The 17,860-nt window shown below is 49.2% G+C and overlaps 7 protein-coding genes across 7 annotated transcripts; 3 read left to right on the top strand and 4 right to left on the bottom strand.

Annotated features, from left to right (window-relative positions):
* Nucleotides 1–370: 370 nt before the first annotated feature.
* On the bottom strand, nt 371–2,944 carry N7508_002530 (TFIIH/NER complex ATPase/helicase subunit SSL2; the record flags this gene model as incomplete). Its single annotated transcript, XM_058460596.1, has 3 exons — nt 371–2,691; nt 2,751–2,867; nt 2,917–2,944. 3 exons carry the CDS (start codon nt 2,942–2,944, stop codon nt 371–373), a joined length of 2,466 nt encoding a protein of 821 aa, XP_058324128.1.
* Nucleotides 2,945–3,373: 429 nt separating this feature from the next.
* N7508_002529 (uncharacterized protein) lies at nt 3,374–3,983 on the top strand (the record flags this gene model as incomplete). The annotated part of the gene is made up of 4 exons (XM_058460595.1): nt 3,374–3,382; nt 3,441–3,454; nt 3,518–3,543; nt 3,631–3,983. 4 exons carry the CDS (start codon nt 3,374–3,376, stop codon nt 3,981–3,983), a joined length of 402 nt encoding a protein of 133 aa, XP_058324127.1.
* Nucleotides 3,984–4,380: 397 nt separating this feature from the next.
* On the bottom strand, nt 4,381–4,667 carry N7508_002528 (uncharacterized protein; the record flags this gene model as incomplete). Its single annotated transcript, XM_058460594.1, has 2 exons — nt 4,381–4,411; nt 4,480–4,667. The coding sequence occupies 2 exons, from the start codon at nt 4,665–4,667 to the stop codon at nt 4,381–4,383; spliced, it is 219 nt and encodes a 72-aa protein (XP_058324126.1).
* A 747-nt stretch (nt 4,668–5,414) lies between these two features.
* N7508_002527 (RNA polymerase II-binding domain-containing protein) lies at nt 5,415–7,070 on the top strand (the record flags this gene model as incomplete). The annotated part of the gene is made up of 2 exons (XM_058460593.1): nt 5,415–5,564; nt 5,622–7,070. 2 exons carry the CDS (start codon nt 5,415–5,417, stop codon nt 7,068–7,070), a joined length of 1,599 nt encoding a protein of 532 aa, XP_058324125.1.
* Nucleotides 7,071–8,179: 1,109 nt separating this feature from the next.
* On the top strand, nt 8,180–9,949 carry N7508_002526 (major facilitator superfamily domain-containing protein; the record flags this gene model as incomplete). Its single annotated transcript, XM_058460592.1, has 6 exons — nt 8,180–8,245; nt 8,337–8,368; nt 8,420–8,521; nt 8,584–8,790; nt 8,837–9,214; nt 9,268–9,949. 6 exons carry the CDS (start codon nt 8,180–8,182, stop codon nt 9,947–9,949), a joined length of 1,467 nt encoding a protein of 488 aa, XP_058324124.1.
* Nucleotides 9,950–10,359: 410 nt separating this feature from the next.
* Nucleotides 10,360–11,061, bottom strand: N7508_002525 (uncharacterized protein; the record flags this gene model as incomplete). Its single annotated transcript, XM_058460591.1, has 3 exons — nt 10,360–10,470; nt 10,567–10,649; nt 10,749–11,061. 3 exons carry the CDS (start codon nt 11,059–11,061, stop codon nt 10,360–10,362), a joined length of 507 nt encoding a protein of 168 aa, XP_058324123.1.
* Nucleotides 11,062–14,745: 3,684 nt separating this feature from the next.
* N7508_002524 (uncharacterized protein) lies at nt 14,746–15,123 on the bottom strand (the record flags this gene model as incomplete). The annotated part of the gene is made up of 1 exon (XM_058460590.1): nt 14,746–15,123. The coding sequence occupies one exon, from the start codon at nt 15,121–15,123 to the stop codon at nt 14,746–14,748; it is 378 nt and encodes a 125-aa protein (XP_058324122.1).
* Nucleotides 15,124–17,860: the final 2,737 nt, after the last annotated feature.

Below are 17,860 nucleotides of genomic sequence, written 5' to 3'. Positions count from 1 at the left end.
GGGTTAGTATACGAGTTAATCGAGTGGGCTATTTGGTTCTTGCCGGATTTAGGTGTGGGCTTAGGGTAAATGAGGTTATTCGAGGATATTGAAGGAATCGCGATTTGGCGTGAAGATATTAGTCAGCTTGTTTGGGTCTGGGGCTAGCCCTTCAGATGTTCCGTGTTAGTAATTGATGGGCTAATATTAGGGCGTACAATTTTGGAAATGTAACACTACTGTACATGGCTGACAGCCAAGGCGCCTGGCTCTTGAATTAGATATTGCACTAAATCCTCTTGTTATTCATTTGGGTATATCATTCTGGGACCGAGAAGAGAAGTCCAGGGACAGCGCAAAAAATAAACCAAAAATAGCAACGCATTTTCGATCAATCCGCGCCCTCTCTATCCTTCTTCCGACGCTGTCGGTCTCGCTCCATCTTTTTGAACAGCGGATGGTGTCCCTTGTCCTTGAGCGCCTTGTTCCTGCTCTTGTTGTACTCAATATAAGCCATGTCATCACCGCCAGCCAAACCGCTGAGAGTGGCCGCACTGCGCTTCGCACCTGCTTTCTTTGCTGGGCCTTTCTTCCCCGTGCGCATGGAGAACAAGTCATCGTTGACCTGCTCCACGTCGGCTGAGGATTCATTCTGGAGCATGACTTCTTGCAGAAGTTCGCGACGCTCGGATGGCGTTGCGTACGATAGTCCTTCGTAGCTGTCGATACCTTGGAGATGAGTGATGACCTTGAAAGCATAACCTTGGTCAATCAGAAAGGCTTGCCGTTTGGCAGAGTAGACCATCTCATGTGTATCCTTAGACACAAGAGAGTAGAAGAAAGCATTGAAACCCTCGTCGTTTCGGCGCTTGGCTCGCAGAATTCGCCCAAGACGCTGGGCTTCCTGACGACGTGAACCGTAGTGGGACGAAATCTGGATCAGGCAGGTGGCCTCTGGCAAATCGAGCGAGGTATCACCAATCTTGGACAGGAAGATAGTGTTGACCTGCTCGTTGTGCTGGAAGTTCTCCAGAATACGCATGCGCTCGTTTTGAGGAGTTCCACCGAAAATGTATGCCTTGTTCAGCTTGAGTGCATATCGCTCCAAAGCATACACATTGTCGGAGAACACAATGATCTTGTCACCTCGTTTTTCGTGGAAGTCGATCAGGAACTGGCAGGCCTGGAACTTGCGAGGGTTCATGATGTACAGCAGGGCTTGCTTTCTGGAGCTCTCCCGCAGATATTCGGAGTAAAACTCCGTTGTCATTGGACACCACACCTCAGCACACTGCACTTTGGCGATGTGGCCCTGGGCAGCAAGTTCCATCCAGTTTGCTTCGTATAGCTTCGGTCCTATCAAAAAGTTCAAATCCTTAATCTTGTCATCCTCACGCAGCAGCGTTGCAGTGAGACCGAGCTTGCTCTGTGCGGCAATTGCAGATGTGACCTTTCGGAACATCGATGCCGGCACGACGTGCACCTCGTCCAGAATCATCATACCCCATTCTCTGGATTGAAGCCAGTCCATCATCTTTTGGGCATCATATGATCGAGCCCGGGTTTGTGACACCATTGAGTAGGTGGATACAATGATACCCGTCGACCGCTTGAACTTCTCCTTGTGATCAGACGTGAAAATAGCGATATCACCAGGGTCGATCGTCGTCCACCGCAAGAACTCGTTTCGCCACTGAACCACGGACATGGAACTGGTACAGAGAACGATGGTACCCTTCTTGATAGTAGCCGCGGCAGTAATACCAACCAAAGTTTTACCGGCACCACAAGGAAGCACAATAATACCACTTTTCGCTCGTCCGTTACCGAACATCTTACTAAGACTCTTCTCCTGGTAAGAACGAATCCGAGCAGCAGGCTTCAGATCCATGTCCAGATTGGGGTTGATTGTGTCTCCCTGGAAATCGTACTCTTCTAGAGCAGGACAACCGATGAATTGGCAGCGGGCTTTGACTACTTCCACTCCAGCAGCCGGGATTTCGAAACTATAAGTGATGGCTTCTTCGCGATCGTCCTCGCCCACATCGTCGATGCCGTAATTAACGGCTGCTCCTTCTTCCTCATTTTCATCCCGGGCAGTCGTGGTCTCCTGCTGTGTGGTCTCTCTGACACCGGCCGCATCCTTGGTTCCGGGAATGACGAGACCGCCCATTTTCGGAGCAGCTCGTTCAATAATACCTTCAGTATTGTCCATTCTCTGCGGTCCAATTACTTCGTCTTTCAACAGGCGTTGAAGCATTTCAGGATCTGTCGTTTCCACGTAGTACCGGTTATGCCTCAACACCATCTTGATCTTTCCGTAGGATTTTGTGAACTCGATAATGAAGTTCCGAATGGTTTCAGGCAGTGGTGTTTTCGACAGCCGATCCAGAAACTCGACGATATCCTGCGGTTTGAGACCGACTGAAACCGCTGCATATAGACTGTGACCAGTCAAGCGGTATTCGTGTAGGTGTGTCGGACGGGAAAGAGGTTCAGCGATGGTGGTCAGAAAGTCTTGAGCCTGGGGTGCCAACGGGGAAAAGCTCTCCAGAGTGATGGTGCCTTTGATGGGTTCGATCCATAATGGTCGGTTGTAATGGTCGCGCTTCAACGGCAGGGAAGAAAGATCTTTGTAGCCAAATCGGGGGTCCGTCTTATCCACCTGTGCCTTCTTGCTGAATGTTTGGAGAGAGAACTTGTCGACGACCTCTTAATTGGACAGTTTTAGCATCCAAGTCACTTCATGCTCGTATACTTCCACGCCATACCTTTCAAGTTGGAGGACTCCGGTGCATCATCTCCGTCCGAATAATCGTCATCACTGGTGATATCCTCAACATCGGGGACGGGCGTGGCACGTTTCGAGGCTCTGCTGGAGGTGCCGCCTGTATGTAATGAGTTACTGTCTCTCCGGAAGATGCACCGGATGCTTACCGTCGGCCGCCTTGCGCTTGGCAGGCATGCTTTAATACTCAGTGGTGGAGATGAAACAGCGGTAGGAAACAGACTAAAGACAATCTCAGTGTTTGAGCGTCCGATAATGCGGAGCGGCGCCCCTCAGAGCTGATATCAGGCCAGCATGAAACAAAAGGTGCTAAGATACAACAGGAGGCGTCGGGCGCTGAAGGTTTCGGGTCGGAAAGACCTTTGAGTTGCTGGAAAGGGAGGTTGTAGATGTCGGGAGATGAAGTGGCAGGGTTGACAGGGAAATGGAAGGAGTCAGAAGAGAAGGATATCGAGAAAGGCGGGGATATAAGTTGGAAGAAGAAGTCCATTGGTAATCGGACATGGCGATTAGGATTTCGGCCTGAGGCGACAAATAGCCGTTAGCCGCTCTGACGACATTCAATAAGCTTCACTCTCGACTTCTTCAACTTTTCAGCCATTCATCATGAACACGGTAAGTGCTGTATGTTCCACTTATATATTCATTATTGCTGACTCTATCTCTCATTCAGATCAGATCTACCTGGTGAGAGAAGGTTTCCCGGAGATAATAAGACTTGATTGCTGATGTGGCTTACGCCTTGAACAGGGTGGGCTGGGGCGCCCTCTGTGTCGGTATGTAAACAAAATGATTGGTCTCAGTCAACAGCACGATGCTACCTGGTATCACGTACATGATAAAAGACTAACATGTTCCCTCAGCCGGCGGCGGAGCCTACTACTTCGCAAAGCAATCCATTAACGCCGACCGCCAGTCCCGATTCGACGCCGAGGTCAAGCGCAAGGCCCAAATGAAGGCTATGGAAGAAGAGCATAAGCGCCAGGCCCTGTACGCGCCCAGACCTACTCCAAGCGACGATGCCAGCCTAAAGCGAGCAAACATGACCCGGCTGCAGAATGCCGGTGACGACGTCGCCTCTCCCAGTACCGAAGCTTCCCACGACCCTGCGCCCACCCGTCACGAACCCTTGACTGAGGCCGACCGTGTTCTGGAGAAGGGCAAATACGAAACGTCGACACCATACCGACCTCCGGCCGGCAACCGGTTTAGCTGAGCGGCTAGCCGTACTTGTACATTTTGATATCGAACCAAAACAGAGTGGTAGTGTGGTGTATTTGTTACGGATACACTGAGGTTGGCTTCAACTTCCTGTGCTATGTCTGAATTGTTGCTCAATAGTAGCATGTATATTACTCAAGCTTGGTCATTTCATCAAGGAATGGATTGGCGCGTATTTGGCTATCTGATGATGATTGAAAGATCCATGACATCTGAATCCTTGGTTGTATTAAAAAGCAAAGCAAGAAATATCCCATTCCAGGGTGCTACTCTGAGCAACCTATAACGCCGCTAAACTCCGTGGGCATAATGCATCACCTCACAAGCCGGCCTCTATATCAGCGCCTGCACCGATCAGTTCCCGAAGTGCGAGAGGTTCTAGCGCAAGGCATCTACCTGGCGTGGAAGCAAAGTGGGGGGTTCCTGCATTCAAATATTAATATCAATCTCCATATAAGCTTACAATATTGAGATGTTCTGATTAAACTCACTTGGCCGCAGTAGGAAGACCCGAGTTTCGCTGGCGCGAACTCTCTAGGGCGGGTGGGACAAAGGGCAATACCACACCAGACACGATGCAACCCAGGCTAATGGCGCGTGCAGCGCGAGAATCAGGACGAGGACGGTGGGCTGAGAAATGGCGGATGGAGGGGCGGGCGAACTGAGCGATAGTGGCCATGATGTCGATCACTTGGAGTGTGAAGTGTAGAGCGTGAAGTCGTGGTAGAATAGAGTTGTACTTGATCTGGGAGGAGATGGAAGAGTAGAGTAGAGATCAGTGAGCAGAGAGGAGCAGGGTATAGCTAAGTTTATAGGAACCGAAGGGGAACTATGAGGCTTTTATAAGCAACATCAGGCCATGCAAAGTGATCCGACTGTGGGGGACTTGCGGGGGGCGCTAAGGCATGGCCTGATTCTCGCAGTGCACATCTATCCGTGATCAGACGCCTGATACATACTACAGCTACAGTGGAATACACACGGATCGGACTGTTGGAGAGTACTCACGCCATCGCGGGGTTCCAGGTCGCAAAGAGGGGTGTGGATCATAGGGTTAGGAGAACGGGTGAAGGGTTGGGCTTCACCGCGTCAAGGGCGGAAACGCAGTTCCGGAGAGAAGTGTGATGACGGCTCAAGGATATCCGGAGGGGAAGTGGCAACGTGGGTACTGCAAATGCATAGATCTTATCATGATCTCCTGATTGTGGGCTGCTAGACTCTCAGAATGCAGTTGTCACTGAAAAGCATCAAAAACCGTCAGATCAGGCCACATATCAGCAACTAGTAGCGCAATATACTATCATATTGTACATTATATCTATTCACCTCACTTGTATACTTTGATCGCGCTAGCCGCGGTCACGTGCGATAGGAGCTTCGATAACAGAAGAGAGGGTGATGAATCTCTCCTTCTCCAGGTTCAGCCATGGCGTCCCATCAGATCGCCATTGCAAAGGCTTCATTCACGGCCAGTCTGCTACGTCCGGATCCGACCTCCGTACATCGAGATGAGATAGCCTCCTTCCACACTTTCCTCGAGCGCGCACTGTCGCATTGCTCTGCAGAAAACATCCAGGTCTGACTCGTTGCACATGCCTCTCACGTCCCAGTCACTAAATCACAGTCACCTCAGACCTGCAAAGCATGGTTGCTACAATATGTTGCTGCTTCATCTAACCGCGTTGGGGGATTGGCCAAGTACCTGGTAGCTTTAGCTACCTCCCTCGAACCACCCACTCAGCCCCAGCCCGCTCAGCCCACCTCAGCGAAGCGCCGACGACTCCACATACTCTATCTACTCAATGATCTGTTTCACCACTGCAAGTACCACCTAGGCACCACTGCAACCTTCTCTGCGGTGAGCGGGTCCTTGCAGCCACATATCGTGGATTTGGTTGGCCATGCCGCCGTCTACGATCGCCAAAAGCACAACCGGCACCACAAGCGGCTAGATGATCTGCTTGACATCTGGTCCGAGCACGGATACTTTAACTCCGAGCTTGTTGAGAAGCTTCGGGAAGTGGTGACCAATTCGGCCTCTTTGGGTGCCCCACCATCCACTGATGCTGCCGGTGAAGCAGACCAAGCCAAGAAACCCGGGAAAGATGCTCCTTTTGTCATGCCATCTACCCATGGAGATTCATCGACGCCCTTTTACGACCTCCCTGCGGGCAACCTCATCCCTCACATCATCCCGAACTCGTCCATTTCCATCCGATCAGATGCTATCAAACCGCTACAATTGCAAGCAGGACCTGCAGATGGAACACTAGTAAAAGCTCTCAAGGGCTTCTTGTGTCAGGTGGACAATATCTATGGCACGGACGACCTTATCAAGGATGACAGGGACGCGGACATCGATGAACTGGGTCAGTCAGTCCTCCGGGATGAAATCACAGGCGATATCTTGGATGGTGAAACATATTATGGATGGTCCCGTGCATTCTGTCAACAAATGAAGAGAGGAGGTCTCGAGGACTCTCGCAGTCGAAGTCGGAGCCGTAGTGGAACACGAACTAATACCAAGCGCCGGCGCTACAGCGACAGCCTCTCCGACTCAACGACACCAAGTCGGTCCCGATCGCGATCAGTTAGGCGTCGACGCGTTGACTCGCGTGACAGAAGTCGCTCACCAAGACACTCACGCAGTCGAGAAAGCTCATACACACCCCGCGAACCATCCCCTACACACTTCCCCCCTTCTCACCAACCTCAACCTCAACCTCAACCCACTCCTGCACCCATGAACTCCTTCCCCCCTCCTCATAATCCAAGTGGACATGGCCATTATCCCCAGCCACCCATGGGTCCTAATGGCAGCTTTGTTCCCCCACCCCCACCAACCTACGGTGCTTGGCCTCCACCTCCCCCACCCATGCCGGCCATGCCCTATCCCCCACCTGGTTCTGGAGCTCCTCCCTCTGCCTTCCCTCCCCCCTTCAATAATCCTCCTATGCACATGCCACTAGGACAAGGTCAGCCTATGCCTCCTGGCCAGTATCATTTCCCTCCCCCTTATTCGGGTGGCCAGCACGGTGGCCCGTGGGGCCCCCCTTCCCAAGGTGGACGAAGTTGGCGCTAAGAGAACAATTGACATGTACGATTAGATCAATGAATGTAACTTGAACGACATCTTTCCTAGACTTTTTCAAAGAGATGATGTGTCGAGGTGCATCTTCATCATTTTTGCGATTGTAAACAATAAGGAAGTATCTACTCTGTGAACCCAAGTGGATCTACCGTACAGTATGCGTGTTCATGTACCCCGATGATCTCTTTGACCTTATTCTAGGGCATCTCATTTCAATCCACATCTCCATCAAAGGCACTCCAGCTAGGGCCCACAATGTGGCACGGGACGACAGACCTAAATATTAGCCAATCACCGGAGTTGCTCACAAATTACAGCAAGTACACATCTTCCCATGTCTCTGCCGGGCTTTTGGTCGGGATTCCAAATGCTGATATCGAATACCCTTGCTTTTAGAAGCCATGTGACGAGTTTCCTGGCACTGAACCACCTCCATCTCTACACTTGCCTTGGTCCACATACCCGCCGAGGCAGGACTAGACTTCATCCAATGTCGAAGAACTAGACATGATCATAGCCGCTGGTCATATCAGGTTATCGCCACCCCTATACTACCTGCGATGTTTCAATCATGTTCATCGCGTTCTCGGGTCATATACCCCATTCAAGATCTGACAAAGGAAGAGAATGTTCTCAATTATGTAGAGTGGCTTTATTGGTCGATAATCAATATTTGCATGCATATCGCATGCATATGCAAGTCGCAGAGTGGATCGTATACCCTAATCATTGAATCACAATTGATCCTTGCGGTGAGAAACAGCGAGATGTCTCGATCGTATCTCGGAATTGGCCAAGGGGGTCATGCAACCCAACACTAGAGGAATGACTAGCCCCTTCACTCCAATAAGCAATCTTTAGCTGCATGAGCAATTTCTTTCGTTGGGCTGGAGCTGAACACCTCCCACGTAAGGCTTTCTAGAGAAATATCCAGCTATCTCTGCTTCCCTCGAAGTGAGAGCTCAATTAAGCATTCTTGGATATCTTTCATGGCCGTGACAGATTCTGGCCAGCCCATTCAATGGGAAGGTGCACTACAAGGGATTCGCCTGTATATTGCAGGGGCAGGGTCAGTTGATCACAGAGTTCCGAAGCTCCACATGTTTGTATTGATGGTTTCTAGTCTCAGTCTTGCTCTTTTCTTGACTGGCATCGAAGCCACTATCGTGAGCACATCGCTGGTCACCATCACCAATGACCTTGGGCGCTCAGGCCAAAGCAGCTGGGTCATCACATCCTATCTGCTAACTTATACAGGTTCTCTCTATCTTCAACTCCCCGCTTGTAGTGTGTGCGCTGCTAAATTGCCTCATCATAGGGTCTCTGATAATTTGGTCAAGTTGTGGTATTATCTTCGGCGTGAAACAAACACTTCTTACCTGTCTATTTCTCTTCGTGGCATTCTCGGGGGGTTGTGCTGCCGCGCAAAACCTGTCCCAACTGTGAGCATCCAACTTCTTCTCAAACCCTGTCTCACAAACCTCGCTGACGATTGAATCCACAGTATTATATGCCGCACTTTCCAAGGCCTCGGTGGTGCTGGTATCTATTCCTTGACATTCTATTCCTTCGTTCGCATTGTTCCCTACGAACAGTATGATAAAATCAGCTCTGTCGCCGGTGGAATCATGTCTCTAGGACTTGTCCTAGGTCCCTTGTTCGGAGGCGCGATCGCAAATAGCGACAACTGGCTCTGGGTTTTCTTGTACAAGTAAGTGCAACGGAATATCCGATTGACCTGGTCTGATGCCTCGCAGTGTTCCAGCTGGCTGTATTGCCGCAGCTCTTCTGTTCTTCGCCTTACCATCCCAATTTCCATACCAAGCTAGGGCCTCAACCGACCAACCCAAATCGGATGGGATTGGGGTGAAGATTAAGACGTCGCTTCACAGGCTAGACCTTTTCGGCGCATTTCTTATTTTCACGGCATGCTCATTTATTATTGCTGCCCTGCAAGAGGGTAATCTGGAGTATCCATGGTCCTCTGGCATGGTAATCAGCTTCTTCGTGATATCAGGTATCGCCTGGATTGCCTTCGTCGGGTGGGAATGGCTCATCTCTCTCAAAGCCCCTAAAATCAGCGCCATATTGCCTTGGAGACTGACATCCAACCGTATTTTCATGGGTGTCGCATTGTATGCATTCTCTCTTCTTATCCTAATAGATTGACCTACTGACTGAGGCCTAGAGGCATGTTTACAACAGGTCTCCCCTTGACGGTGTGTATTATTCTTCTTCCACAAAGGTTTCAAACCGTCAATGGGAGTTCACCAATTGGCGCCGGCGTCAAATTGCTATCCTTCGCACTGAGCTGCCCGGTTGGCATTATTGGCTGCTCTATTTTGGCAGGACGCATTAAAGTGCCATTCTTCTACATCTCGCTATTTGGTATCATCTTTCAGATTATAGGCCTCTTCCTCTATTCGAGCATTGATTCCATCGTTCAAGTCTGGCCAGGACAGTTCGGATATCTGGCCTTGGCGGGATTGGGGTCAGGTCTAACTATGGGGGCGTTTACGATGCTTGGGCCTCTTGTGGTCGATAAAGAGGATCAGTCCATTGCGTTAGGAATCGGGCTGCAGCTTCGAATGCTTGGTGGTGTTCTTGGAGTGGCAGCTTCGACTGCCATTCTCAATCATTATCTTGACAGCAGATTGTCATCGGTTCTCAAACCAGCCGAATTGGCCGCGCTTTTGAGAAGCACCGAGGCTATCTTAACGTTTGATCATGATGTCCAAATTCATGTCCGAGAGATCTATGCGATGGCGTATAGCGCACAAATTACGCTCGCGGCTGCGTTTTCGGTTTCACAACTTGTTGCTCTTGCGATGATCTGGAAAAGACAGAATTTCAGGTACTCGAAGGAATGATGTGAGGTATCAATGGTTTATATTATTAATATGGCAGCCTCTTCGGTACATACTGCATGTCTCATCGTCATTATGGAAACCCCTGGTGTATAGCTCCTCGGTTTGAAACATGGAAAGTGGCACCTCTATGGTCAAGAAACCATGTAGCAGAACACAAAAGATAGATGTTGTACACATTCCAAATCAAAGCCCTATCTAGTAAATGTATCACAAGTAAAGTCTCCAAGCAATATCAAGTAAAGAAAAAAATAAAACAATTGATCCCCCTGTTCTCCAATGTTGATCTCCTCACATCGTAAGTAACCCCTGTATACCAAAAAGTACATCTGAACCTCGTCTCGTCTTCAGCCTCATTGACAGCCCATGTTTCAAAACGCCAGGTCTTGGTGACATTCACGAGGTAAGGAGCCTTAGGTGACAGCGTCCATGATGATGTCGGCCTGGGTCTCGGGCATCTGCATCTTGTGGGAGTAATAGTTCATCTTGACCTTCTCGAACGGCTTGCAGGCTGAAATGAGGCCCTATAGCAAGTAACCATGTTAGCAAATATTCTCCCCTCTCGGTCTCAACATGCAAAGTAAGACAGGAATTAACGGGATAAGATGAGATAGACCAACATTGTCCTTGCTGTCGCAGCACAAAGCGGAGCGTCCATGTCCAGAGCAAGAGTTTGGTGGCTCCTTATCAGCCATTGGTTTGCCTGTATCAAAATCAAATATTAGCGATCCCTCAATCCAACCGATCCAGATTTCAGAATCTTCGTTCTTCAGTCTCCAATCTCGACCCCAGGAAAACGTACATTGATAGGCAATAGCCGAGCTGACTTGCAATCCACCAACCGTGGGGACAATTTCACCCAGCGGCGTAAGGATATCATGCGAGGTCTGCTCAAGACCCATGCAGCAGTTCTTATACATGCCCACGGGGCAGGACCAAGCCTCGAAGGGGTTCGGGGAAGCAGAAGGCGAAGCGGATGCCGAAACAGAGTGCGAAGGTGAAGCAAAAGATGGCATGGCACTTGTTGGTGTGGGAGCCGGACTTGGGCTCGCCATCGGGACCGCGGTGGTCACAGCTAGCATAGTGAGCGATGTGAAGAGGGTGGGTAGATGCATGATGGTTGTTTTCTTCGTGTTCTCTATATGAATTCGCTCTTGGTATTTTTCTTTGTCTTCTCGCTGCTTAATTTATACCACTTTGGGAGTAGCTGGTTGTAGGGAGTCGTATCGGTAGGGAATGGCTGAGGTATAGAAGGGCGACCTGGCGCGCCGCGGGTTGGTGTTGGGTTTGTAACCCGATTATGGTCGGTTCTGGCCGCAAATAGTAAAATGAGTGTGGGTTTGCATGTGTCGGCCTCTGAATGAGGTCGGAAAGAATGACTAGAGCTGGGCCGGGTGGTCGTCGCACGAGGTTGTCGAGTAAGCCGGGGGTTGTCGATGGAAAGAAGAGGAGCGACAAGTGTCGATTGCCAATGTCTGGGCTACGGTGAGCAGCGTTGCTAGCCCGTGTACACAGTGGACCATCCTGTTTTCTTTTCCCTCCCTTGGGAGCTTCTGACTGGTTCGTTAGGATCCCGGGATTCCAAGGGGTTCATCCCTCTGCCGGGAAAAACACGAGATGGCCTTGATTCGTTGGAGATTGAATCATCAGGAATGTGCATGGTCGGCATTCTCTTCAAATGGGTTTGTTGCGTGGGTATGCTCCGGTATGCGGGATTCGATTCCGCTGAGTTGCTCTGTATACACATTGCGCATGCTGGCATTCATATATCATCGACCCAAATCGCCGATATCCAAGTTAAACTCCAAGATATGAGAGCTTCCTGTATCGGATGTGTAGCGTATTTCATCCAATTGCCATGGAAAATGAGCCTTAAAGATAAAGTTGCTTCGTCGAGTGGGTGGGAATCTCCGGAGGTATGCAAGGGGTGCCAGGAACGCGAGCTCTCCACGCCAGAGATGTCCATCGTGACAAAAATTTGTAGGAGAGCAATTGAACACTGCTTGATCTGTACAGAAAATGGCGATACTGTTGATGTAAATTTCAATGGCTATGGGCAATCGAGGAGTTCATCACCTCGTCGGTGATCTTTTCTCAGCACCAGAATGGACCGATTCCCCCAAACTAGGAGGATCACCACAGGGTCAGTGTGTTTTCAGTGCCCTCGAATTCATTGAACATCAAACCTATCAACCGTAGCGCATTTACCTTTTCTCAATGCACCACAATCCATTTTAAACAGGGGCTCTGTCACGCTGTGCCATCCTCCTCGGCATTTCAATTCATCGCGCACGCCGGATCTTATTATGTTACATTATTTGAGATTGAAACATTTGATCGCTGAGAAGAAGTCTTCTTTCGAGTCGGGAACTTTCCTCGTTGGTGGCATTGCGGTCTATATGGATGGCAGGACTATGGGAGCAGTAAACCGGAACTTTGACCTACTTCAGGACCCCTGATATCCTAACCAAGGAAAATAGGTACTATGATTCGGTGCTGATAGTATGGGATTCATGTAGCCCGTTCTTCTTGGCCTTGCTACTACCATACTAGCATTCAATGGAAGAAATTTATCGAACCTGTAGATTGGTCGGATATGTCATGATGCATGTGCAAATGGGGTCATATTTTCAATAGTCTTGGTGACAATTTCTCACCACACGTAGAAAAAGACATCATGGTGAAGTTGTGGGGGTTTGTGCTCCAGCCAGACTGCCTATATATATACATTGTATCCACCGGGACCAGGACTACAGACAGACAAAGCCTCTGACAGCCAATTATATAATAGTGTTCTAAACACTCTGAAGGCTTGATTTGATTTCTACTCGTATCTCTATCTCTGCTGTAAATATAGTGGAGGTTGAGACGCCAAGTACAGGCTAGTAATGATTTCTTAACTCGCTTCTATTCCGAGGTTAGCGATCGTAAACTTTGCACGAACCTCAAGAATCCAAGCGGTAAATTCAATTAAATTCAATTAACTTCAGTTTCATTATGTTCACGTTGGATATAGATAAATAGATAGAATATAGGCAATACAAATTGACCGAGTTGGTGTATCGTGGAACGAAAGTGAACTAGTTCATTATTTAAGCTTGAAGGCATTCGCTCCAGGGCTCTTATTATTAACCTCCACTCCTGCGCAGATGATCCTGTATCTCTTCAGTAGTCAATCACGCTCTGAATCGGCTCGACCATCTGCCACTTGAACTGCTTTATCTCGTCGCAAGAGAGTTGCCCAACGAGAGAGTCATCAGCGCTCTCGTGCAGACCAACCGAAATGTATCTCGCCTTCTGAATCTCTTCCTATACCAACATAAGGTCCAGTATCATCAAAGTTCAATCTTGCTCTGGGCCACCAAGAATGGATATGCTGATCTGCAACAAGATTACTCGATGTTGGGGCTAACATCATGGCATTTGAGAGCCCGGCAGATACGAAAGGGCTTTGGGGTCAATGTGATCGGAGGCGGACCTTGGACCTATGATACGACTCAGCATGTGAATAGTTCAGAGAATGCAGAGTATCGTGCATGCATGGACTATATACTAGCACAGTATGAACTATTGATGATGTGCGACAAGGGTTTGAACTCCGGTACATGTTTTTTACCTCCTCTCTCCACTTACGAAAAATTACGAATTACTGATATCGTATATTTTGATATGTTATTTCGCTTGGAGATGCATTCATCATATATAGGCCACGTTTACAACGCTATATCGATGCTAATGGTTTACAAGGCTTACGGTCTACGGCGTAGCGAGCGTGCGCAAATCAAGGGGGAAAAAAAAGGAAAAACAGATAACTCCAATATATCGCTCGTAGCTGTACAGGTCATGAATGGCCAACATGATTTGATCGAAACAGGGGGATATCACATCGTAACAAGGGTATTTTCACCCGAGGGACAGCCAGTGTCCACGACTCAGGAATTGTGCTAGTCCACCAAAGGGAGCATCGCAAAAAGATAAAAATCAGAAACAAAAACGCCCGCTCGCTGCCAAGGTACTAATACATAGTGTACAAGCCAATGTTCCTTCACAGAAGGAATATCAGGCACGGTAAGTTGTGTTCGTGCACCCACGCCCCGAGAAAGGCCGGGAAGGCGGACAGTTCAAGATGGTGTAAATAAAGTATCTGTTGTGACCGATCTTTAAGTCCGACGAGGGACACCGACACAGCCATACATGACAAAGCCAAATGAATGGCGAGAAGAAAAGAGAGCACCTAACCAAAGCAGTGAGTCTTGACTCTCTGTGTGGTGTTAGGGCTGTGGGTAAAATGGGGGAATGGGTGGGGGAAAGTAATGATTCGCGACCAAGTCCTAGCACGCTCGCAACAAACCATGCGTGATTGCGGTCCAATCATACAATGAGTCGGAGGTGAACCGCTGGGCGGGGATCAATAGTTATCCAAGGAAAATGCTATGCAAGGAGAAATTGGGCAAAGAAGGGCATGGGGCATGGGGCATGGGGCATGGGGTAAAGGGGATTGACCATATGCAGACTCCCGGCTGGCGCTGGGAATACAACAATATCAAACCCAGATAATCGCATCATCGCTGAAAAGTGCACAAGCGCACGCTCTCCCGTGCGACTTTCCATAAACTCCTGAGAAAACAGTGCCAGCTGGGGATATTGACGGAAACATAGCCGGCCGATGATTACAATGGATCATCCTCGTCAATGGGGCAACCAAATACTTTGGAGAATATTGTGATGAGGCTGGGAAGTAATTAGCAGTATTCAGATGTAGAAAAAAAGGTGAGTAAATACCTTGGTCTGGTATGGACCTAAAATTCGGACTTGGCCATATCACGGCCAGAGACCTTATTACCAGCGATGTGAGCAGCATTGCTGACAGACGTGGGAGGTCCGTTAGCCTGGCGAGCGAGGCCAGAGGCACCGCTACGACCACTTTGGCCGCTACTCTGACTACTGCGGCTGCTGGAGCCCTTGCTGAGGTGAGAGTCATCAGTGTCAACAAAGGTAGACATCTGGCGCTGAGTGTACTGCAGCATGGAGCGGTTGTAGTCGCCCAGCGAAGCGCTCGCAGGGTCCAGAGGCTGGTAAGAGTCGATCAGAGTCTCGTTGTTGGGGTTGTTCACCCCACTCGAGTCCGAGTTAAACATGTTCATGTTTTCAGTGCGCTGCATCTGAGCTTGAGTCATGGTGGAAATAGTCTAGTAAATCAAAGGATTAGCATAAGTTTGTCACATGGTCAATCAATGCCGCCAGGCACTGGGGCTGGCAGCATGTGTCACCGGTGACGTGGGCTCCGAATAAAGGCAAAGACAAGCCCGGCCAAAGGCGACCGCGGGGTGCGAAAAGGGCTTTCAAGGGCGCGTCGTCGAACCAAGTCCATGCTCATATTTCAGGCACAAGGGGGCCTGCTCACCTTTGTATCTGGGGGTTGCCAAGTAGACCTGACTGAAGATAGAGCAAGAAGGTGTGAAGAAGAATGATCACGGTCGGTAAAAATTGGTCGAATATTCAACTGTAATCAAAAATACTATACGGAGTGTGTGGTACGGGGTGAAACGGTCAAGGTAAGATATGAGTTGAAACAATACACATTCTAATATGCGAGCAAGGTTATATATAAGACACAACGGCTCCACAAGGGAGGATGAAATCACATCGGATCAAAGGCGAAAAGCACGTCTGTAGCAGCTCCGAGGCGTCTATAGGCTGCTTAATTTCTCCTGAAGGCGCCCATGGTAAAGTCGAACAGCGAACTCCACCGAGTACAGCGAGCGGAGTAGGGTGACATCATTGGCTGAAAGGGGATGAGATGCCATCATAAGAGCGTCGGGCTTCCCCCAGTCCTGAGAGATCGGTAAAGATGACTGCCTCGAGGGCATGTGGGGGGACAATACCATCATAGCTAGCGTTATGAAATAACCCAGGTCCACATGCTCATGGAGACTGGTGAACACCCGACGATATCTCGAGTTGATCCACCGGCGGATGGGTCAGAGTGCTCCGATGAGGTCACTGGGGAATGTCGGTGGACCACTTGAGGTTTGGAGGCGTTCTGAGATCGGCGATGCCGGAGTCTGGTCCCCTGCAGATCTTCCTGACGTTTCCCAAATGATTCATAATTGAGACTATCATGGCCATTGCTTTTGAACGTACATTCTGCATTGCACTCGGTTTGATCAAACGGGTAGAATGCGGACATCCCCGGCGGATTGGCGAATTAGCGGATCAGTAAAAATCACCCTCCACCGGATGAGGTCTCGATCCATCTCAAATAGTCGATCCGACATGCATTGTACTGTAGCAGTTTGTGACGCAGTGCAGCGCGTGGCGCAAAGAAAGTCGTGTGAGGCTCACGACTGGGGCCGACGACGTCATACCCTCCATCGGGGCGATCCGAGCATCTAATGGTTTGTCTCATCTCACAGGGACCAGTCGAATATGGAAGTCGAAAAAAGCAAAACAACCTCCAATTGATTTGGTGAGAGCTATCTCAAGTGGGACTTGCCGAGAAGAAGCTTGAGTCCGAGCTGAACGAAAGCGAAGAATGCTATATACAGTGGGGACATAGTCATAGTGGAGGTTACCGTACACTAGGGACAGCTCTCATTGAACTGCGGAAAAGACAGCAACCAGAAAGGAAACAATCAGGACAATCTCGGAGAGCATGGAGTAGGATTTGCCTCTTAGCGCCCCCTCAGGACACCGCCTTGAATATACTGCCCGATATACTTCCGTCTCGATTAATCTATTATATTGATGCTCATGCATGTGTAACGGGTATGTTGCATGGCATTTGGTAGGACTGTATTAATGTTTCCGCAACGTGCCACAAGATAGGTGAGATTGAAGCTCCACTACAGAGTGTGGATGGAAGCTTCAATCCAAAGACACGACCGGTGATCAGCACAACCAACCAATTGGCCGGGAGAATCGGTACATTGCAGCGTGCAAGTGGCAGGGGCGTTTGCATAGAACAGGCCTGGGAAGATCATTTGCCATCCCAAATCCCTAGGATGGAGTTTGATGGCCAGCGGGAAGGCAAATTGCCGATCGGCATGACAGCGATTGTCTCAAGCTATCCATTTTCACATCATGATGGAGATCGGGGTCTACCAATAAAGATGGCAGTCGAGATTCGTATAACGGTGGGATGTCTCATCTGGGAGCTACACAACCACGTCAGAGGAATTTCCGGGGTATAACATCCATCCTCTACCCGATTTGTCCCATTTTTGAGAGAACTTTTGCTTGGGTCATCGGGAGGAATCCGTCTATTCCAGCAGAGGTCTAGAACAGTAAATCAGAAGAAAGTTTCGTCATAATATAAGGGTTATCTCTGCAGTCTGTACTCCGTATAGCATAGTGCTCTCGCGTATTGAACAGATTGCAAGAGGCTATGATGCTCATGTGATATCAGAGTCGGCGCAATCCTGCACCATGTCGTAAGTAAAAAGGAATATGTGGAGCCGATGGGGCTTGAACCATACAATGTAAGGTCTGATCACAAAGATGAGATGACAGCATAGAGCTGATCAACTGCATACCCGAAGTTCCATCAGACAACACGAGACACAACGTGCTTTTGCTATACATTAGCGTGTTAATCAACGTTAGAGCATGGGGCAGTCCCCTTTCTTCACTTTACGTGTGAAAATGGACCACCCCTAGCAGGACCGACCCATGAGCTTATGAGAGACGCCAGCATGCCCAAAAGGCAAACTGCATGCCGATCAACACATTGTATCACTTTGAGGCTGGTCTTTCCTCCTATTTGAGATGATATCACTGCCCTTTCGGATAGCATATGAGGTCACCAGCCGAGACTGAATACCCCGAACATTGAAGCAAAAAAAAAGTACCATGCTATGCTTGCGAGCACTGCTTCGTGTCATAGGCTGCTTGTCTTTTCCCATCAATTGAACC

Source organism: Penicillium antarcticum (assembly GCF_028974205.1).
Source record: "Penicillium antarcticum strain IBT 31339 chromosome Unknown utg000002l_segment0_segment0, whole genome shotgun sequence".
Taxonomy (NCBI): Eukaryota; Fungi; Ascomycota; class Eurotiomycetes; order Eurotiales; family Aspergillaceae; genus Penicillium; species Penicillium antarcticum.
The sequence above is the reverse complement of the archived record's forward strand: the minus strand, read 5'-3'. Positions and strand labels throughout refer to the sequence as shown.